The sequence below is a fragment of the Solanum tuberosum genome, unplaced genomic scaffold (genome assembly GCF_000226075.1).
Source record: "Solanum tuberosum cultivar DM 1-3 516 R44 unplaced genomic scaffold, SolTub_3.0 scf00148, whole genome shotgun sequence".
Lineage (NCBI taxonomy): Eukaryota > Viridiplantae > Streptophyta > Magnoliopsida > Solanales > Solanaceae > Solanum > Solanum tuberosum.
The window spans coordinates 514201-534578 of NW_006239071.1; the positions used below are offsets into that span (position 1 = coordinate 514201).

At 31.0% G+C, this 20378-nt stretch overlaps 4 protein-coding genes across 4 annotated transcripts in view; 2 read left to right on the forward strand and 2 right to left on the reverse strand.

Annotated features, from left to right (window-relative positions):
• Positions 1-1358, reverse strand: part of LOC102595237 (induced stolen tip protein TUB8) — a 2376-nt gene extending 1018 nt beyond the window's left edge. The window contains exons 1-3 of the mRNA XM_015310911.1: positions 1238-1358; positions 592-669; positions 12-206 (exon numbers count right to left, since the gene is read on the reverse strand). Of these exons, the coding sequence (XP_015166397.1) occupies positions 12-206; positions 592-669; positions 1238-1252 (288 nt within the window). The 5' untranslated portion in view covers positions 1253-1358. The remainder of the gene's footprint in view (positions 1-11; positions 207-591; positions 670-1237) is intronic.
• A 9835-nt stretch (positions 1359-11193) lies between these two features.
• LOC102602616 (uncharacterized) lies at positions 11194-13111 on the forward strand. Its single transcript, XM_006352394.2, has 5 exons — positions 11194-12138; positions 12271-12385; positions 12470-12551; positions 12712-12763; positions 12941-13111. The coding sequence occupies exons 1-5, from the start codon at positions 12007-12009 to the stop codon at positions 13079-13081; spliced, it is 522 nt and encodes a 173-aa protein (XP_006352456.1). The 5' UTR covers positions 11194-12006; the 3' UTR covers positions 13082-13111.
• A 1798-nt stretch (positions 13112-14909) lies between these two features.
• Positions 14910-16614, forward strand: LOC107061535 (uncharacterized). Its single transcript, XM_015310912.1, has 5 exons — positions 14910-15312; positions 15445-15559; positions 15661-15742; positions 15905-15956; positions 16239-16614. Exons 1-5 carry the CDS (start codon positions 14929-14931, stop codon positions 16377-16379), a joined length of 774 nt encoding a protein of 257 aa, XP_015166398.1. The 5' UTR covers positions 14910-14928; the 3' UTR covers positions 16380-16614.
• Positions 16615-16698: 84 nt separating this feature from the next.
• Positions 16699-19934, reverse strand: LOC102595561 (uncharacterized). Its single transcript, XM_006352292.2, has 6 exons — positions 19316-19934; positions 18254-18365; positions 17998-18169; positions 17641-17831; positions 17322-17465; positions 16699-17065 (listed from the first exon to the last, which is right to left on the reverse strand). The coding sequence occupies exons 1-5, from the start codon at positions 19813-19815 to the stop codon at positions 17349-17351; spliced, it is 1092 nt and encodes a 363-aa protein (XP_006352354.1). The 5' UTR covers positions 19816-19934; the 3' UTR covers positions 16699-17065; positions 17322-17348.
• Positions 19935-20378: the final 444 nt, after the last annotated feature.

Here is a 20378-nt window from a genome sequence, read left to right on the forward strand (position 1 = left end):
GGTTCTTCTGCAGCCGCAGGTTCCTCAACTGGGGCTGCAACAGGTTCTACTGCAGCTGCCACTGCGGCTGCAGGTTCTGCAGCTGCAGGCTCTTCAGATACAAGGGCTGCTGCTTCCTCCGCAACAGGAGCAGCCTCTTCTTCTACTGGTGCTGGTGCTGATTCGACCTCGACTTCCTTTTCTACAACTGGGGCTGGTTCCTCCACCTGTTGAAGACACAATTAAGTTAATTAAAACCTACTTTAAATAACATGATCATGCACACTTCAATACGATATCAGAGCAACCAGATGTCCTGAGTTCAAATCGCACCACAACTATTATAAAAAAGAACTTCCACGTGTTTGGACAAGCAAAAAATAATAATCAGACCAACACTTGAGCTATGTTTGATACCGCATCCGTGTCAGATCCTCAAAAACTATATTACTTTCTAAGGATCTGACAGGAACGCATGCAATCACAGTTTTGAAGATTCCAAGCAACATAACATGTTAGCGGGTGTTACAAAACATTATTAAGTGATTAAAAGTGTAACTTCTTTTAACAGATTAAACTTTTAGATAAGACGATCAAATAATTAAATGCTATCTTGGTTACCTCTGGAGCTGGGGTAGCCTCAACCTCAGCTGGAGCAGTCTCTACTGCTGCTACTGGTGCAGATTCAACCTTTAAGAAAGACAAAAAAATCAATCAAGTGAGAAAGATCCATCAAATTAAAATATCTTTGATTAATGATCAACTGTTTTCAGATTGATCATATGTAAAAGTATTACATATGGTTTTAACAAAATTAAAGATTCAAGAATTCTGCATTTTTAGTTTAAAGGGAAAAATAAAAATCAAAACATATACTATAGCTAGTAAGTAAGATGAAGATTCTATTTTTTTAGTGTTTTCCTAATTTGATCTATCAGATCACTAGGCTAATATTTAAAAAATTTGGTGTTAAATTCTACTTCTTAAAAAATGTTTCATCAATAGTGTCGATCGGATCATCCAAAAATTCACTACTTCTGGAGAATCCAACATGCTAGTTGACGTTTTTAAAAAGTCCGAGTTAAATTGGTAATAAATCTTGATGACAGATATGATCACACCTTTATACAAGAATGATCTAATAATATTTCAGGATATTAAAAACATTGAAGAAAAGTTAATTAGGTAACTGATCTTGATCAGTTTTTAGTTTTCATTTAGAAAGAAATAGAAAAAAAAAACATTATTATAAAAATACCTCAACACTGGCCATTGGAATAAAGTTGAAAAATAAGAAAATGGGAAAGAGGAAAATAAATGAAGAAATGGAAGGGGCAAAAGGTTTGTAATTGTAATTGGTGATGGAAAAAATGATCAAATAAGAGAGCTTTATATAGAGAAGTAAAATGGAGTGTATTTAATTTAAAAATAATTAATGGAAGAAAAAAGAATCTTGAAGGATATACATATTGACACCTCACCTCACATCACTGACAATTAAGGGTGTACAAAAGATTTGGATGTCTAGTTGTAAATGTATTTACTTTTACTTTACTTTATGCTTATAATAATAAGAAAATAAGTAATAATAATCTTACAAAACATTTTCTTTTTTCCTTACTTTTTTATAAGTTTAATCACTCCGTACTCGAGTTGAAGATCTATCAGAAACAACTTCTATATATGTAAAGATAGAATTAAGATATGCATACCCCATTTATGGGATAACATTCAGTATGTTGTTAATGTTATAATCATTGGATATTTAAATTTACATGTTCGATTAATCTAGATTCTAATGGAGTAAGTCCATCAAGTAATACAGAGTAAAATTCATAAATAGCAATTTTTAGCTTTTGTTATGGAATTTCAAATTCAACAAGTAAAACTTTGAAATTTGGAACTTCTTGATTGTGATTGCTTTTTAAATATATAGTCTTAAAAAGGACAATAAATGTTATTAATAGGTAAAACATTCCTTTATTGGGGATTTTTTTTAATTTCAAATGGTTCGAATCTAAGACTTATGATTAGGAAAGTTAGAATTTCAACAATCACACAACGCAAATCTAGTAAATATTAAACAAAATTGTATCCCATTTCCTCTTTTTCCTTAACGTGACGAGTTTTTTCTTTCATAGCATTATGAATTAATTTATTTACCAATTTGAACTTGAAACTGATAATGAATAAGTTCGTGCTTACTTTATTTTATAAGAAAAATAATATTCTTACACATTCTTTTCTTTTTTGATTTTCAAGATGAGGAGCTTTTTCTTTGATAAGATTATAAATTTATTTATTTATCAATTTGTCTATTCAAACATTAGATCGACACAATATGAATCAGTTCACATTAACAATCTCTTATAAGAAAACGTTACTTAACACATTCTTTTCGGTTTTTTCTTCCTTATTTATTTTGAAAATAAAAACTTTTTTTTTTGGTGACATTACAAATTCATTTAAGGGAAAAGGGTCAAAAATGTCTTTAAACTATGTGAAAGGAACAAAAATGCCCTCCTTTTATAGTTTGATTCAAAAATGCCCTTGCAGTCAATACTTTGGTCCAGAAATGCCCCTATAGTTACAAAATGGGTCAAAAATGCCCTTTTTCTAAATAAATATATTGTTTTTTCTTTTTAAACACATTTTCTTCTTAATTAAAATATTATTAAAGAACACTATTCTTTATTTCTTTCTTCTAAAATCACATTGACAAATAAAAATGTGGGATTTTTTTTTTTCTTCTTAATCTCATTTTATCAATTAAAATAGAATAATTTCATGTACCCTTTCGACAAATAATATTTGCCCTATATATAAGATCATAGTATACCCATCATTAATTTATATTAATATAACGATAAAAAATAATGATAGTAAAATAACAAATATTTTCATTTTTTTTTTCTTCTAAAATTGAAGTAAGATAGAGATTTGCTAATTTTTTAAAAAAAACATTAATTGAAAAAGAATATGTCAAAAAGAAAATAATAATATATTTATTTGGAAAATGATCATTTTTGACCCATTAAATAACAATAAGGGCATTTTTGGACCAAACTACGAACGGATGGGCATTTTTGTTCCTTTCGCATAGTTTAAGGACATTTTTTAGCCAAAGTATTGACGGTAAGGGCATTTTTTAGCCAAACTATAAACGGAAGACATTTTTGTTCCTTTCACATAGTCGAAGGGCATTTTTGACCCTTTTCCCTTTATTTAATTACTTATTAATCTATTCATTCAAATTTAGGACCAACAATATGAATAAGTTCACATCGATAGTATTTTCTACGAAAATTAATATTCAACACATTCTTTCTGTTTTTACCTTATTGATTTTCAAGATGATGTGCTTTCTATATAATAATATAGTAACAATAACATATTTAGTCTCATGTTGTAACTGGAAAGAATAGTGTGTACACACGACCTTATGCCTACCTTAAAAGGTAGCTAAAGTCCTTATGCCTACCTTGAAAGGTAGCTAAAGTTATATGATTTCGATAGATCCTCGACTCAAATAGAAGAGTTTTTTTGTTTAATAATGTTATTAATTAATTCGTTTATTAGGTTTGTCTAAAAGCATTTGTTTTGATTGGGAAATAGCAAAGTCACATGGTGGTGGAGACCATTTACTATAACAGCTATTATATCTTTTTTCTTTCTGTGTTTTGTGCAGTAGGGCATGTAGGTGACTAAGACCATCATGCTTTCATGTTCTTCTAATTTTTAAATTAATATTTTTCTTAATTCTAGTTCCTTTACAACAAAATCTCTTGGTTTAAGGGAATAAATATAATTTTTTTTAAATTTCACATCCTATGTTCAGTAGGGTTCGATTGAATATTGACTCACGCCGAAAACTTTTACGTAGGGTAAAGTATTTTGTAATCACACTTTTGTATCTAAAGCTTAAATTTGAGATTTCTATTTTTTTAAAAATAAAAGAGTATTTATCACTCTATCACAACTCTTACCATTATAACGAATCAAGTTGCTAATCCATGTAAATAATGACTCAATCTTTTATCTAAACTTTTTTAATGTATGTATTGGATCTCACAAATTATTGTATAAATGTTTAATTAGTAGAAACATATTTTCTTTCAGTATGTGCATTTACCAATGTGGTATGATAGTATATTTTAGTAAAGTTCATTTTAATAAGTTGTTTTGTAAATGAAAAAGTTGCAAAATATGTTACTCCAATCTAAAAATAATTTAACTTCATATTAAATATTTTATTCTTAATTACAAATATTTTGACATGTTTAAGATCACATATTTCAATAAATCTTATAACCAAACAAACATTATGTTATATTTAAAATCAAAAGCTCCATAACTCTTCGCATCATATAAATTAAATAAATAAAATATTAAACAACTTAAACTCGTGATACTACTATTCAAATTATACATCTTTTGTTGTCAACTTTGGATTGGATCGATCTATTAATCACGAACTCGAGTCATGATCAGACATTGATACATGCTCAAGATAAACTACTTACATCACTCCTTATTGAAATATGACGATCCTTTCAGATCTTGCTAAACACGAAATAATTTATACATCGAATATTTATTTATTGTCGGCATGACACACCTTTCATTAACTACAGTAAAAATACATAGTGTAAAATCACATCAAAATTTCACCAAATATAGTAAAATGTTTTTTTCTACAATACTAGTCAAGATGAGAATGTTTAGGAATTTGAAGGAAAAAAAATGCCAACTTGGATTATTATTATTTTTTATTTGTGGACAAATGGCTATGAGCGTAAAGTCCAAAATAATAGTGAAGGGCCGGTGCCGAAATGGGCCCCCACTATCACAATTTACGATCATTAACGTCTAAATGGGCCCCATATTCTGACGTGGCACTTCCTTTTTAGATCCAAATCCTTTTGGGTTTTCTCTAAATGGGCCCTACTTTATTTGGGCCTAGTGGGCCCATACCTAAGACCCTTTAGATGCTTTCCAGGTAGTACTACTCGTGCTATTTGGGCCCCATTTTCATTACTTTCTCTGATTTTGCCACGCTGGATTTGTGTCATTTGCCCATACTCTTATCCGTATATAGTTGACTGAAACAAAGTCGGTGGCACTAAGCTTTCGTTATACACAATGTTCGGAGGAAAATTGAATTAATAGCGCTTATTATACACAGTATTAGCTTATATCTATGTAAGAGATTGTCTTTATAGTGCAAATCACGTGACAATAACTTTACATATTACGTCGGCTCTCCGAAAAACTTTATATATATATTTGATGTTGTAGAAAAAAAAGATATTGAGAAAATGAATAATCCCCGTAGAGATGAATGTTGCTTGAACGATATTCTTACAATGAAGGAGCGATAACGGAGCCAGGTAGGGTTGAGGGGATTTGAATTGACCTTTTTCGATGGAAAATGATATTGTTTAGGTATATATAGTAGAATGTTGAACTCTCTTCAGCTTCTTCGTGTTTTTAAAAATTTAAAATTTAAATCAATATTATTAGTTGAATGATACTAAACATGCTGACATATTTTTCAGAATATAAAAGGCAGATAGTACTATTTGATATTTGTTGTTACTATTATTGACATTGATACAAGTACCTAGAGAATATGCAATGCACATTAAATTTTAGTGTGGAATGTTTGAAGCTAGAGTTTTTTTATTATTATATATACAAAACTTCATCAAGGAATTTCTACCACTAAAATACAAGTATAATTTTATTTATTTATTATTATTATTATTATAAGATCCTCATTCTTCACCGTCAATAAACACAAAATTTTGGACCATAGCATTGGGAAAAATAAAAACAAGAAAAGAGTCGTCATCAGAATATACATCTCAAATTAGAGTGAACAAAGCATATACCAATTAGTAATAATGCCTCGTTTTCATAAGACATAACATGAGTTTATATGATAAGCACACTTTTGAGCTTAACAATATCGTAGTTCAAGAGATAAATCATAATTATTATAGGATCAGAATGGACAATACATGCTATGAAGTATGAACTATGTTGTGATAAGGATCTATTAGTATTTATTTAGTCTACCAAATGAATAATTAGGACCATAATTGAATATTGTCTCTATTATGATTTTGGAGTTGAATAACTAGTACTAATATTTTATTTACTTTTTTCCTATCCCATATATATGATGGGGATCTTTTAATTTTTTTAATTTTTGGTTTGGCAAACCAAGTGGTATATGTCAAGTGAATTATTTAAAAATTGGATGTGAAGTGTGATGGCTCTTGCGTTTGGCTAATTTCCTTGGAATATTTTTGATTCCTTGTGACCCCACTATAATATAGGATGCTATAATATACTATATTATAAAGTATTTTGAATTTATGCTCTTTTAACATTTAACATGTTACTATTGCTGACATGACATTTTGTCCACCTCTATAAGGTAGAAAAATGATATTTATTTATGAGACTGTCACATAATTTCACTACTAACAAAACTAAATTACCCATTCCTTCAAATTTATTGATGGTGTTTGACTCTATACGAAATTTAAGAATAAAATAAAGATTTTAAAAATAATTTATAGATATTTGTGTTACAAGTTATTTCATTAAGAAAATAAAATGATGTTTTAAAAGAGGTTTTTTTTTCTAATTGATTAAAAAAAATGTAGCATAGATTACGAAGAAAATAGTTACTCAAGAAATATATACTAACAATTAATATCAATAAGATGGCTAATTGTATGTGTTTACTTACGTAAGTTCTTTTAAGTATTTTTGGCTTCATGCATGTGTTATGCAAAATTCATTCATCGATCTGATTAATTTGAATTTGTCTCAAACTCTTAAAATGAAAGTATTTTTCTGAGAAACTTCTCTATCGTGAAAATTAAACTCGAGATTTTTGATTGACGAGTAAATGATACATCGGATCCTAGTACTTTTCCTTTTTTACCTAAATAGTACATTAGTGAAAATGTTTTTAAAACATCTCCAAGATTATCAGACCTGTCAAGCTCATTTTTTCCTCTTTGTTTTTTTCTTGCCACAATTTACGTGTTGTGTTCTTCTTCTTTCTTGTTTTTGGTTTTTTTGTTAACACATACATCATTAATTATATCATTTTCAATAATAGTATGCTTTTCTTATTTATAATTTCTTCCTCCCAAACTATATGAAATAATATGAGATTTCGAATTTTAGCCTTGTTAGATATAGAGAACAAAATGTGAGATTTTTTTATATAAATTTGAATTTAATTGTGTTTAATTAATGATACTGGACATTAAATGAAAAACCAACTAATATCTCATATATATATGATTAAGTATTGCTTGGAAAGCTGATAGAAATATACTAACAAAGTGTGGTCGATGAATAGGATATATATATATATATATATATATATATAAAAGTAAAGATTTGATGGTCTAAGTTTTGAAAATAGCGAATACTCTTTACTTTCTCTTAATTGTATTCTATATTATATGAATTTGAATTAGTCAAATTAATAAGTCTTAAATATTGAAGACATAAACAAGAAAAGACAAAAAAGTCTAAAACTTTACTTTCTCTTAATTGTATTCAAATTTTAGAGATCTTCAAAAAATGAAAAAGTTACATCAATAGGATTCATAACGCATTTTTTGTTTTTTCCCAATGGGAAAAATCTATCAAACTCAAAAAGGACTTTTCATAATGCCACTTAAGATACATTACAAATTTGCAACAATGATGGATTACTCCAATTGATCGACGTGCCTTATTCTTGAATTATATTGTATAAAATCTTTTAAATTCGATTATAACTTTGTGAACTATATATTCAAGTTTTTTCTTTGAATTTGTTGTTATTCGTTACGTACAATAGTTCACAAATCACATAGGAGATGTAAACTATACAAGTCAAACCCGATCACATGACGAGCTTAACCGAAAAGGCGTTGACAAGAGAAATTGATCCCTGATATTTTTTATGAAATATCACCTGTTGCACCAACTCAGTCACCCTTACGAATAATATATATTCAAGTTATATATAAGTCTACGAATTGAAAATCACTTCATTCTACAACTTCTTTGCCAATGATGATGACCTAAAAATAATACGTGGAGGCAAATTCAAGATTGTTATATTTATTTATTTTTTGAAAAAACAACAACATAATAATAAGGACTGCTCATTTTTTTCCTAAAATTGTGGACATTAATCGACAAGCACCTTTAAAATTTAATGATTCATGTTGGAGTCTTTTTTTTCACTTTAGCAAAAACTTGTAAAACCATATGGTCCATGTTAGAAAGCCTGTCTAGTTTCCAATGTTAATTTGATAATTTTCTCATAAAAGATTTAAGTTGTATATTTTTTTTGTTATAAATTAGGTGCGGAATCAGAATTTTCACTAAGATAACTTAAAAAATATATAAAAAAACACAAATCAAGAAGTAAGAAATTCAACATACATAAGAATAGTTTTGACCTTGTTCCTAGTTGCTTCGCCCATATAGGACATTGTAGGTGAATCTAATAAAAAGGTTAGTTCAATGCATAAATTATATCACATTTACATAAGGTACGGGAAAAATCGTACTGTAAAAAGAATGTGTAATTTAGACAATTTACCTTAACACAAGTATCATTGATAAATTGATTTCACGACTTGAATTCTTGACGTACAATATTTACAAGTCGTATAAAGACAACTTCACCATACTTTAGAATCAATCATTTGTTAAACTCAACAAAAAAAGACTAAACTATTTGGCAATCAAAACATCGTAAAAAGAAAGGAAGATAAAATCCTAGGTTTCTTTCCTTAAAAGTTGGTCTGTTAGATTTGTAATTATTTCATCAATTTCAATTACTTGACTGTCTGTCAACAACATTTGAGAAACTTTTATCTACTTTTAATTTGTTTTTATTATGATGATATGTGAATCTTTTTTCTGCCCTTGTTAATTAAGCAATATGATTTGGTTTTTCAAAAGGGCCAAAGCGATTATTTGATAGACTTAGTGGAGTCGAAAAATCGTTGAATTATGTTACCAACAAGCTACGTTACGATAAATTTTATTGATGATAAGCCAGAGGAAGGTGAGGATGACGTCAAGTCATCATGCACCTTATGTCCTGAGCGACATATATGATACGACAACCAGGACAAAGGGGTTGTGATCTCGCAAAGGTGAGCAAACAAAAATTCATCCTGAGTTCAAATTATAGAGTACAACTCATCAACATGAAATCAGAATTAATTACTAGTAATTATATATCGGTTAACCATACTGACGGAAAGTCCATTGGAAATTTCCTTTTTTTAGTAGTGAACTAGAAATGCAATATGATTAAATGTTACCTATCCAAAAATACATTATTGAGAATAATAGGGGCCTCCCTCTTTTATAAAGTTGTTTTCAAGATAGATACCATCTTAGTTTTCTTATTTAACCAAAACACGTAAGTTTTTATCGAAAATTGATGTACATTTAATGTGGGTTCAAATGTCCAAATATTAATGTTTGATGTAAGAGTTTTTTTTTTTTAAAAAAAAAAAATAAAATAATAATAATAATAATATATATATATATATGATACTCAGGCTAAGGGTCAAGTTGATAATTTTTCTTATATCTCCCCCCCCCCCCCCCCCTTCGAAGCCTAGGTATCATATACACGTCCAAAATAAAGAGCTTTGACAAGAAGAAAAGCACCAATACCTATTAAGTGAATATCTAAAATTGTGATCATTTTATTTCGATCTTTTCGAACATAACCACAGAAGGGAAAAGATTCTTCAAGTGTATTATCGAAGGGAAAAGATTCTTCAAGTGTATTATCAGGTCCCATAAGTGCATAATAAATGTCACCAAAGTCCACTACAAAAGAAATTAAATGAAGTATTCTAGATGCAAAGTATGGAAAGATGTCTATAACTTCTCCCCCGGGCCTACCCAACCTATAGAATAGCTACACGAGGAAGTAAAATCAATCTTATTTATACATAGGCTTCTCAGGTACGAAATGATATATATATATATAATCACTCTGTAATCTACGTAAAATTAATGTAAATATCGATTATAACTTGCTATAACTGAGCATATATCGATAACCGACTACAACTTATCACGCTTAAATGGGTAAACAAAATTTTACTGACTAAAAATGTCAACATCTCTAACTAATATAATTATGAAGGTGGGTCCATTTAAGGCCCATATGCATTTGGTCTTATAAAAAGGGAGAGGGACCCTATTGGGAATTTGGGTTGGATAATTTTCTTCACTAGTCATATTTCATGGCCCAATTATGTATAATAATACATGCTTAATTCATATATAATATATGTATAATTGTGTATAGTTAATATAGTAATATGTGTATAATCGTGTATAGTTAATATATATTATATCGATTAGAAAATAAATGTCACTAGAGTCTTTAGCCACTCTGGATTGCATGACATTTAATTAATTGTTGCTAAATATTTTTGTGGCAGTAAATAAATTTATTACCGCAAAAAAATTCTTTTTGGTGTAGTGAATGACGATAGACATACCATTTAACTATGGAACTCAAGAGTTCTCTTTAACAACTATAGAAAAGATGAAATGATATTTATTTATCGATAGGACCTTGTCCTTATCCGCATGCACGATCGCACCTCATTTTATTGAAAAATTAACCTAAATAGTTGTTTACTCAACCACTTACAGTAAAAATAGGTGGTAGATGTACAATGTATATTTGATTCATATTGAATATGTGTATAATCGTGTATAGTCTATGTATATTGATTAGGAAAATTGAACAATTAATCCAACCAGCTATTGGTGTAAAGATTTCGTTTTCATTCACACTTTGGGTAAACCACTATCTTGTAATATTTGAAGTCCCAAATTCCAACATTTTTTTCTTAAAACATAGTCATGTTTTGGTGCCTACATTGTGAATTTGTTACAAAAATGGACACAAAACTAAATAACATTCATGCAAATCCAACAATGTATTTCCAAGGAAATGTCATTCATCACAATGAAATGATTTAACCATACAACTTTTGATTACTGATTGGTACCAACAAATTATGTGTAGATATGTTTGGAAAATGTCCAAAAGATCACATGAGCTTAGATATATAGTGCTTGGTTGGGATTTAAGGATATTCAATTTCCACGTAAGGATAAGTCGAAGGTCTATCAAAAACAGTCTCTCTACCTTCATAAGAAAAGGGTAAGGTGGCGTACACACCATCCTCCCAAACCCTACTTGTGAAATTACTCAACGTATGTTGTTTCTTCCACTCATCAATCTATTACTTATTGTTTCACAACAATGGCGAAATCATCCCTGTCTAAGCGATGTCAATCAACACCTTTTTACTCGAAAATTACACTATATAGTTAACTATCTTATATGTTAAAGCTCTTTGAATTGTTACTTCTTTATATTTTGATTTTCCTTAAATCCTGACCCCGTCATTGATTTCAGATACTCTTCCTCCCTCATCAATATAGAAAAAGATGAGTTTTCTCCCTCATCAATATAGAAAAAGATGAGTTTTCAAATTTATATTTTGCTTGACCTATATAGCTATATTTATTCCCTAGGCCATGATACTATATCAAATATTCCAATCTTGCAATGGTTGAAACCTTAATGAACATGTTTTGCTTTATTCTCTTCATATATGTGAAACTCATGTAATGAACAAAGTGTTGTATATATAGCCAAATTATTTCACAGTCATACACATCCAATTTTCTTGAAAATGAGTTCACTAAATGTTTTCCCTTCTACCTTGATCTCTAATAAAAATTCCCAATAATTTTCCAAGAAAAAACTCCCAATTTTCTCTCCATCAAAAAAAGAAACTACAACTTCTTTATGACCAAAAATATGTTTCTAGTTTTATTCAATTAAACCAAGTTTCATTCAAAAGAAATTGCCTATTATACCCTTTGAAATGTAATAAATCAGACAATTCAGAAAGTAATAATCCAGAAGAAGACCCAAAAGCTATGGAAACAGTACAAAAACTTTATAAAGCACTTAAAAATAAAAATCTTATTGAATTGTCTGATATAATTGGAGAAGAATGTAGATGTATTAGCAATGTTGCCTCCTCTTTACAAACTTTCTATGGCAAGGAGGTATGTTAAACTCTTTATCTCTCCAATGTGATTTTCGAGGAAATGATCTTCTATGCCCATTTACAAAAATCTCTTGTGATTTATTTATTAAAAAAATCTTACTACTTATTTTGTTTATTTTTCTCCTTGAAGCAAGTAATTGATTTCTTCAAATCAATCATAAAGCTCCTTGGGAACAATAACTTTGAGATTGTTTTCAAACCTACTACACATGATGGAACACATGTTGGGGTTGCTTGGGAATTAGGTTAGCCCATTATTCAATCGATATTCAAAATTTACTAACTCGACTAATTCTGAATTCTTCGATTACCATTTATTTTTATTGCAGAGTGCAGTGACACTCATATTCCTATTGTGAAAGGTTTTGGATTCTATCATTGTCATTATTACAAGGGTCGTATGATGATAAGGTAAAGAGGAGGGAAAAAACATGTTAATATCAAGATTCCCTTTATCCTTGTTTTTATAATCAAGAGGATTCGAAACTCAATAGTTAATGAAACCATCTATGTAAAACTCGATGAATAATGAATCTGTTGGTACAAACTAACAATTTCCTTCGAATGACAGGAATGTGGAGATGATCATGGAGCCACTCCTTCAAATTGAGCCACTTAGATTGGTGAGTGATAATGTTCAAGAGTCTGAACAAATAATTCTTTGATCACAATCTATTCATATATCTTTTAAATATTTTGTGTTCGAGTAATACATATGATAGCAAAATTATAGATACATGGTCTACAATTTTAGCAAGTACTAATATAATATTCTCTGTGTTTTTATTTCAATTCACCAGAAAATATCATCCTTCCTTTTGAGAGCAATTCAAAAGATGACTCCAAATATTTTGAAGGGAAAGATGAAAGAGGCTACGAAAATCTTGTTTATGATTCTACTATTTGTAGCTTCGCTGTATTTGATTAAGAACTTTATGTAATTCACTAGTAATTTTCTTTTTTGATTCGTAGCGATTCTGAGTTTCCAAACCCCACTTGTGGAATTTTACTGGATATGTTATTGTAGCGATTTTGAGTTGCTTCTTGTGTGATGAATCTTCATAGATGGCAGAAACTTTTGGTGCCATCTATGAAGATTATAATCACAGAACAAGCAACTCAAAATCGATATGCTATAAATAAGCATTAGGAAAGAGACATAACAACGATGTTTAAAATGTCACTCCTCTGGTCGTCTTCTTCTATTCAAATTGTAACTAGTCATAGGAGATCATTTCCTCAACATCGGCAACGAAACCACTAAGAAAACAGGAATTTTATATCAACAACGAAAGAGAAATATACTCTCCAATGTATATTATAGGTCTGGCATGTACATCTTAATTCCAAAAACAACTTTCCGCCATAAGGCCGGGAGCAGATCAATCCAGATATAATATGTGTATAGTTAATATAGTAATATGTGTATAATCGTGTATAGTTAATATATATTATATCAATTAGAAAATAAATGTCACTAGAGCCTTTAGCGACTCTGGATTGCATGACATTTAATTAATTGTTGCTAAATATTTTTGTGGCAGTAAATAAATTTATTACCGTAAAAAAATTCTTTTTGGTGTAGTGAATGACAATAGACATACCATTTAACTATGGAACTCAAGAGTTTTCTTTAACAACTATAGAAAATCTGAAATGGTATTTGTTTATAGATAGGACCTAGTCCTTATCCACATGCACAATCGATCGCACCTCATTTTATTGAAAAAAATTAACCTAAATAGTTGTTTACTCAACCGCTTAAAGTAAAAATAGCTGGTAGATGTACAACGTATATTTGATTCATATTGAATATGTGTATAATCGTGTATAGTCTATATATATTGATTAGGAAAATTGAACAATTAATCCAACCAGCTATTTGTATAAAGATTTCTTTTTCATTCACACATTGGGAAACCACTATCTTGTATTATTTGAAGTCCCAAAGTCCAACATTTTTTTCTTAAAACATGGTCATGTTAACATGTTTTGGTGCCTACATTGTGAATTTGTTACAAAAATGGACACAAAACTAAATAACATTCATGCAAATCCAACAATGTATTTCCAAGGAAATGTCATTCATCACAATGAAATGCTTTAACCATACAACTTTTGATTACTGATTGGTACCAAAAAATTATGTGTAGATATGTTTGGAAAATGCCCAAAAGATCACATGAGCTTATTAGATAGTGCTTGGTTGGGATTTAAGGATATTCAATCTCCACGTAAGAATAAGTCGAATGTCTATCGAAAACAGTCTCTCTACCTTCATAAGATAAGGGCAGGACTGCGTACACACCATCCTCCCAAACCCTACTTATGAAATTACTCTGCATATGTTGTTTCTTCCACTCATCAATCTTTGGCAAAATCATCCTTGTCTAAGATATGTCAATCAACACCTTTTTGCTCGAAAATTACACTATATAGTTAAGTATCTTATATCTATGTTAAAACTCACTGAATTGTTACTTCTTTATATTTTAATTTTCCTTGGTAAAAATTCCTAACCCCATCATTGATTTCAGATACTCTTCCTCCCTCATCAATATAGAAAAAAGATGAGTTTTCAAATTTATATTTTGCTTGACCTATATAGCTATATTTATTCCCTAGGCCATGATACTATATCAAATATTCCAATCTTGCAATGGTTGAAACCTTAATGAACATGTTATGCTTTATTCTCTTCATACATGTGAAACTCATGTTATGAACAAAGTGTTATAAATATATAGCCAAATTATTTCATATTCATACACATCCAATTTTCTTGAAAATGAGTTCACTAAATATTTTCCCTTCTACCTTAATCTCTAATAAAAAATTCCCAATAATTTTCCAAGAAAAAAACTCCCAATTTTCTCTCCATCAAAAAAAGAAACTACAACTTCTTCATGACCAAAAATATGTTTCTAGTTTTATTCAATTAAACCAAGTTTCATCCAAAAGAAATTGCATATTATACCCTTTGAAATGTAATAAATCAGATAATTCAGAAAATAATAATCCAGAAGAAGACCCAAAAGCTATGGAAACAGTACAAAAACTTTATAAAGCACTTAAAAATAAAAATCTTATTGAATTGTCTGATATAATTGGAGAAGAATGTAGATGCATTAGCAATGTTGCCTCTTCCTTACAAACTTTCTATGGCAAGGAGGTATGTTAAACTCTTTATCTCTCCAATGTGATTTTCGAGGAAATGATCTTCTATGCCCATTTACGAAAATCTCTTGTGATTTATTTATTAAAAAAATCTTACTATTTATTTTGTTTATTTTTCTCCTTGAAGCAAGTAATTGATTTCTTCAAATCAATCATAAAACTCCTAGGGAATAATAACTTTGAGATTGTTTTCAAACCAACTACACATGATGGAACAGATGTTGGGGTTGCTTGGAAACTAGGTTAGCCCATTGTTCTATACTTTTATTCTTTCAAAACGATATTTGAAATTTACTGAATCGACTAATTTGAATTCTTCGATTACCATTTATTTTTATTGCAGAATGCAGTGACACTCATATTCCTATTGTGAAAGGTTTTGGATTCTATCATTGTCATTATTACAAGGGTCGTATGATGATAAGGTAAAGAGGAGGGAAAAAACATGTTAATATCAAGATTTCCTCTATCCTTGTTTTTATAATCAAGAGGATTCGAAACTCGATAGATAATGAAATCATCTATGTAAAATTCGATGAATAATGAATCTATTAGTGCGAACTAACGATTTTCCCATTGAATGACAGGAATGTGGAGATGATCATGGAGCCACTCCTTCAAATTGAGCCACTTAGATTGGTGAGTGATAATGTTCGAGAGTCAAACAAATTATTCTTGGATCGTCATATTTTCATATAACTTCTAAATATTATGGATGGTGTACCTTTTATGTAGTTTCTAGATATGTAAATATTATTAAAAAAAACTAAAAAAACTCTATGTCTAAATGTACGGTCAAAATTAAGAAATTTGAATCTCAAAAACGAGTAATACATATGATAACAAAATTATAGATACATGGTCTACAATTTTAGCAAGTACTAATATAAGATTATTTGTATTTTTATTTCAATTCACCAGAAAATATCATCCTTCCTTTTGAGAGCAATTCAAAAGATGACTCCACATATTTTGAAGGGAAAGATGAAAGAGGCTCTGCAAATCTCGCTTATGACTCTACTATTTGTAGCTTTGCTGTATTTGATTAAGAACTTCATGTAATTCACTAGTAATTTTCTTTTTTGATTCGTAGCGATTTTGAGTTTCCAATCCCACTTGTGGGATTATACTGGATATGTTATTGTAGCGATTCTGAGTTGCTTCTTGTGTGATGAATCTTCATAGATGGCAGAAACTTTTGGTGCCATCTATGAAGATTATAATCACAGAACAAGCAACTCAAAATCGATATGCTATAAATAAGCATTAGGAAAGAGACATAACAACGATGTTTAAAATGTCACTCCTCTGGTTGTCTTCTTCTATTCAAATTGTAACTAGTCATAGGAGATCATTTCCTCAACAGGGGCAACGAAAGCACTAAGAAAACAGGAATTTTATATCAAAGACGAAAGAGAAATATACTCTCCAATGTATATTGTAGACCTGACATGTACATCTTAATTTCAACGAGTTCGAACAAGCTAAGGATCTGTTAATGTTCCTACTATCCATATATATCAAGAATGCCAGGATTTTACAAGAACAAAGGAGGCTAGTGAACCTAGATCAAGGCCGTGGCATAATTACAAAAACAACTTTCCGCCATAAGGCCGGGGAGCAGATCAATCCAGATATCTAATTACATACCATGATGTCTAACTATGTTAATAAACTGAACTTACCTAAAAACCAAGATACATCTTCGGAAACATTAGCGTGTCATCGAACAACTTGAGGTGAAATACCTGCAAAAAACCACAGCTTGAAGTTCAATACAAATGCTTATGGGTATCGAAAAGTAACATATGAAGATACTCAAGTCAAGCATAATCTCGTATAAGATATTAGAAAATTACTTGAGGTACAATGATTTTGTCATTGTCACTAAGAACGTGTGTCATAGCTCATGTATTGAACGAACGAGAAGAAATTCTGGGGTTGTCCAGGAGTTAATTTATTTGTGCATATGAAAGGGTTAATGCACCATGGCTTTTCACCTACCATAATTATGTAGACGTATAGTCATTGCTAGACAAAATGACGACCTGCCAGCATCTCAGGTAATTCTGTGGCAGAAACACTTTCACATTGTAGGAGTTCCTGAAGCTTTGCGTCACACACGATCATCGAAGAATTCACAGGATCCTGCAAGCAGAAATGCAGATATATATGCTAAAGATGCAGAGATATGTGATGATATTGCTTAGAGATATTAAAAACTTGTAGCGAGGTAGAAAATGAGAAAGGAACTAAGAGTAGAGAAAACAAACACATGCCCTCTGTATAACCAAAACAAAAGAAGTAGATTATAGACATCTACCTCAAGTTGGTTAAGCTTTATATACTCCCAAATACGTTTCACAGCATCTGTTTGGAGAATCTCCTTTTCTTCACTTCCAAAAAATTTGGCGAGCGCATCAGATATTGTAACAGTGGATGAGACAGGTTGTTCAACATTAGTAGCCACAGAATCAGCTTCAACCTTCAATCTTTTAGCTTGATCAGCTTGTTCTGCAGGGGTTGGAGAGGAGAACGTTTTCATTAAAATAGTTATAAACCCTTCAAACTGTAGCTATTTGTGGATTTTTCCCTTTTCTTCTTTTTCGATGTACTTTTTATAAGTGTGAAAATAAGAGATATATTATTACAAACGGATATCATTTATTATTTGACATACTTGAAGGATCGAGTGCGGTGATATGTTTAGCCAGCAGCTTATTCATCTTGAACATGTCGGTGCAGTCTGTTTCAAAGAGTGCTCGCAGAGCATCGTTGCAGATAATCTTTCGCTTGTTACCAGGATCCTGTAAGTTGTGTTTCCTGATGTACACCCACAGCTGCTTCACAATCTGATCGAGCAAAGAAAGATGTATATATGATCTATGTAATAACAGCTAACAACAACTCGGGAACTTATGATATGACAATCATACCTCTGTCCTGGGCATTGTGGGTTGACCAACAATAGCCTGAAGTTCAGGTGAAACACCACAGACTTTGTTAAGACCACCTGGTCCACCTCTCCTTTTTGTTCCAGAAGTAGCACTGGACAGAACAAAAACCGTATCAAATACAGGATGCTTTGGATAGTGAAACCATATAAACGATTCGCTCAACTCTTATAACTAGGGGGAGATGTATATGTTTACTTAACTGAACCAGATATCATTTATTGAACATTTCAGACAAATGAAAGAACTAACTCCCCAAGGTTCAAATTCACTTTAGAAAACGAAAAAAGGCGAAAAACAATATAAAATAGTTACAACTTACAACTACCTACTTAAGAAAGGTAAATGTGACGTATTATTGATTGATTGAGACAAAACAATTCCCTCAATACAACTTAACACTATCAATCATGTACAAGTAGTGAAGAAGTATAGAGTACTTTATTGGTTTCCAAGGGAACAAAGTAACTTCATATATAAAGATACGGGTTTCCAGGTTTAGATCGAAATTACATCCCCTAAATAATACCAATTCGTGTTCCATTTGTGCGTTTACGACATCCATTTCTTCTGATTATGTCGATGACCATTAGTACATAGAATTCACTCTCTAGTTTTTTATCCAACAATGATTTAAATACTTTGTCTACTCTTGTAAGGTTGTAATTGGCCAAGTAATAGCCCTATACTATCAATGTCGCTACAATTTTATTTTTATTTTTATAGTCATGGTGTCCGGGCCAGCTTTGATGCAAAACTGCTACCAAATTTGAACACGTAATTACGTAAACATAGGAAACGATTAAATAACGTAATCAAATGACATAAGAGCATAGTATTAATTTAGAAAAAAAATAAAAAGACTACCCCTTTTTACTCCACCTATATTCGCCCAACTACCAGCACCAACTTTAAATTAGCAAAAAAAAAAAAAACATATTCTTAAATAGTATTTTCAGTAAAATTAATTTTCATCTTACATTGAAAGAGTTAAAAAGACAAACTTATCCTCGCCGAATTATACTACAATGAAATACACCATACCTTTCCTTAGGGGCAGAAGCGACATTTGACGACGCATGTTGAGCTGGAGCAGCAGCGGTTCTCACCATCACCGGCACCGGAGCTTGTTGCTGCACTTGCGACTGCAGTGACGGTGGTTGCCGGTGCTGATGCTGCGGAGACAGCAGTGGAGGTACATGGTGCTGAAAGTAGAGCTGCTGTTGTTGGTGCTGGTGATGATGATGTTGTTGTTGAAGGGCAAAATGGGAATACAACTGCTGTTGAGCTTGAGTGTTAGCGAATTGTGGGTGGTTTAGGAGGGTAAAATGGTTTTTAACCATCAACGGAGGAGAAATAAGCTGCGGTGGCTGTGATCGGAGAAGACTGATCTGATCACTGATAAACTCCGCTTTATGTGAAAGGTCCTGTCCAAGTTTTGCTCCGAGCTGTTGTACGACGCCGTTTAACGATGTAACGGCGTTAGGGTCCGATTGACGGAGCAAAATCTCAACACCTCTAGCTATTTCCTGGTCCGACACCATAGCTTTGCTTTCATACAGTAACGGTGAAGTTAACGGCGTTAATGTTCTCTCTCTCTCTGTTCTTCTTCTTCTTCTTTCTCTCTGTTCAAGCTCACTCTCTTTATCTGTTAATGGCTGTCTCTCTCTCTCTTATCTGATATATAAGTATTTAATGACGAATATACCCTTGCTTAGTTTAAAAGTTTGTTTACTACTTTTTGCACTTTTTCCATGCTCTCTACTCTCTAAGGGTCCCATTTCTGACCTTTTTTCTTTTCTTTTTAAATAATTTCGTATCCGAATCAATTTATACGCATTTTAATTAATTTTGCATAATATATGCAAGGGAAAAGGGTCAAAAATACCCCCCAACTTTGGTTTATTGTTTGACTTTACCCTCGCCGTTAAAATGAAGTTAATTTTACCCCTCCCGTTACTAATTTCACCAAAATTACCCCTCATTTAGACGGAATCCCCAAAATTGATCCAAATTGACCCAATTACCCGGATTTTAAAAAAAAAAACCTATTCCCTATTTTTAACCCAATGACCCGACCCCCTCTAGGATAACCCGGTACCAATTA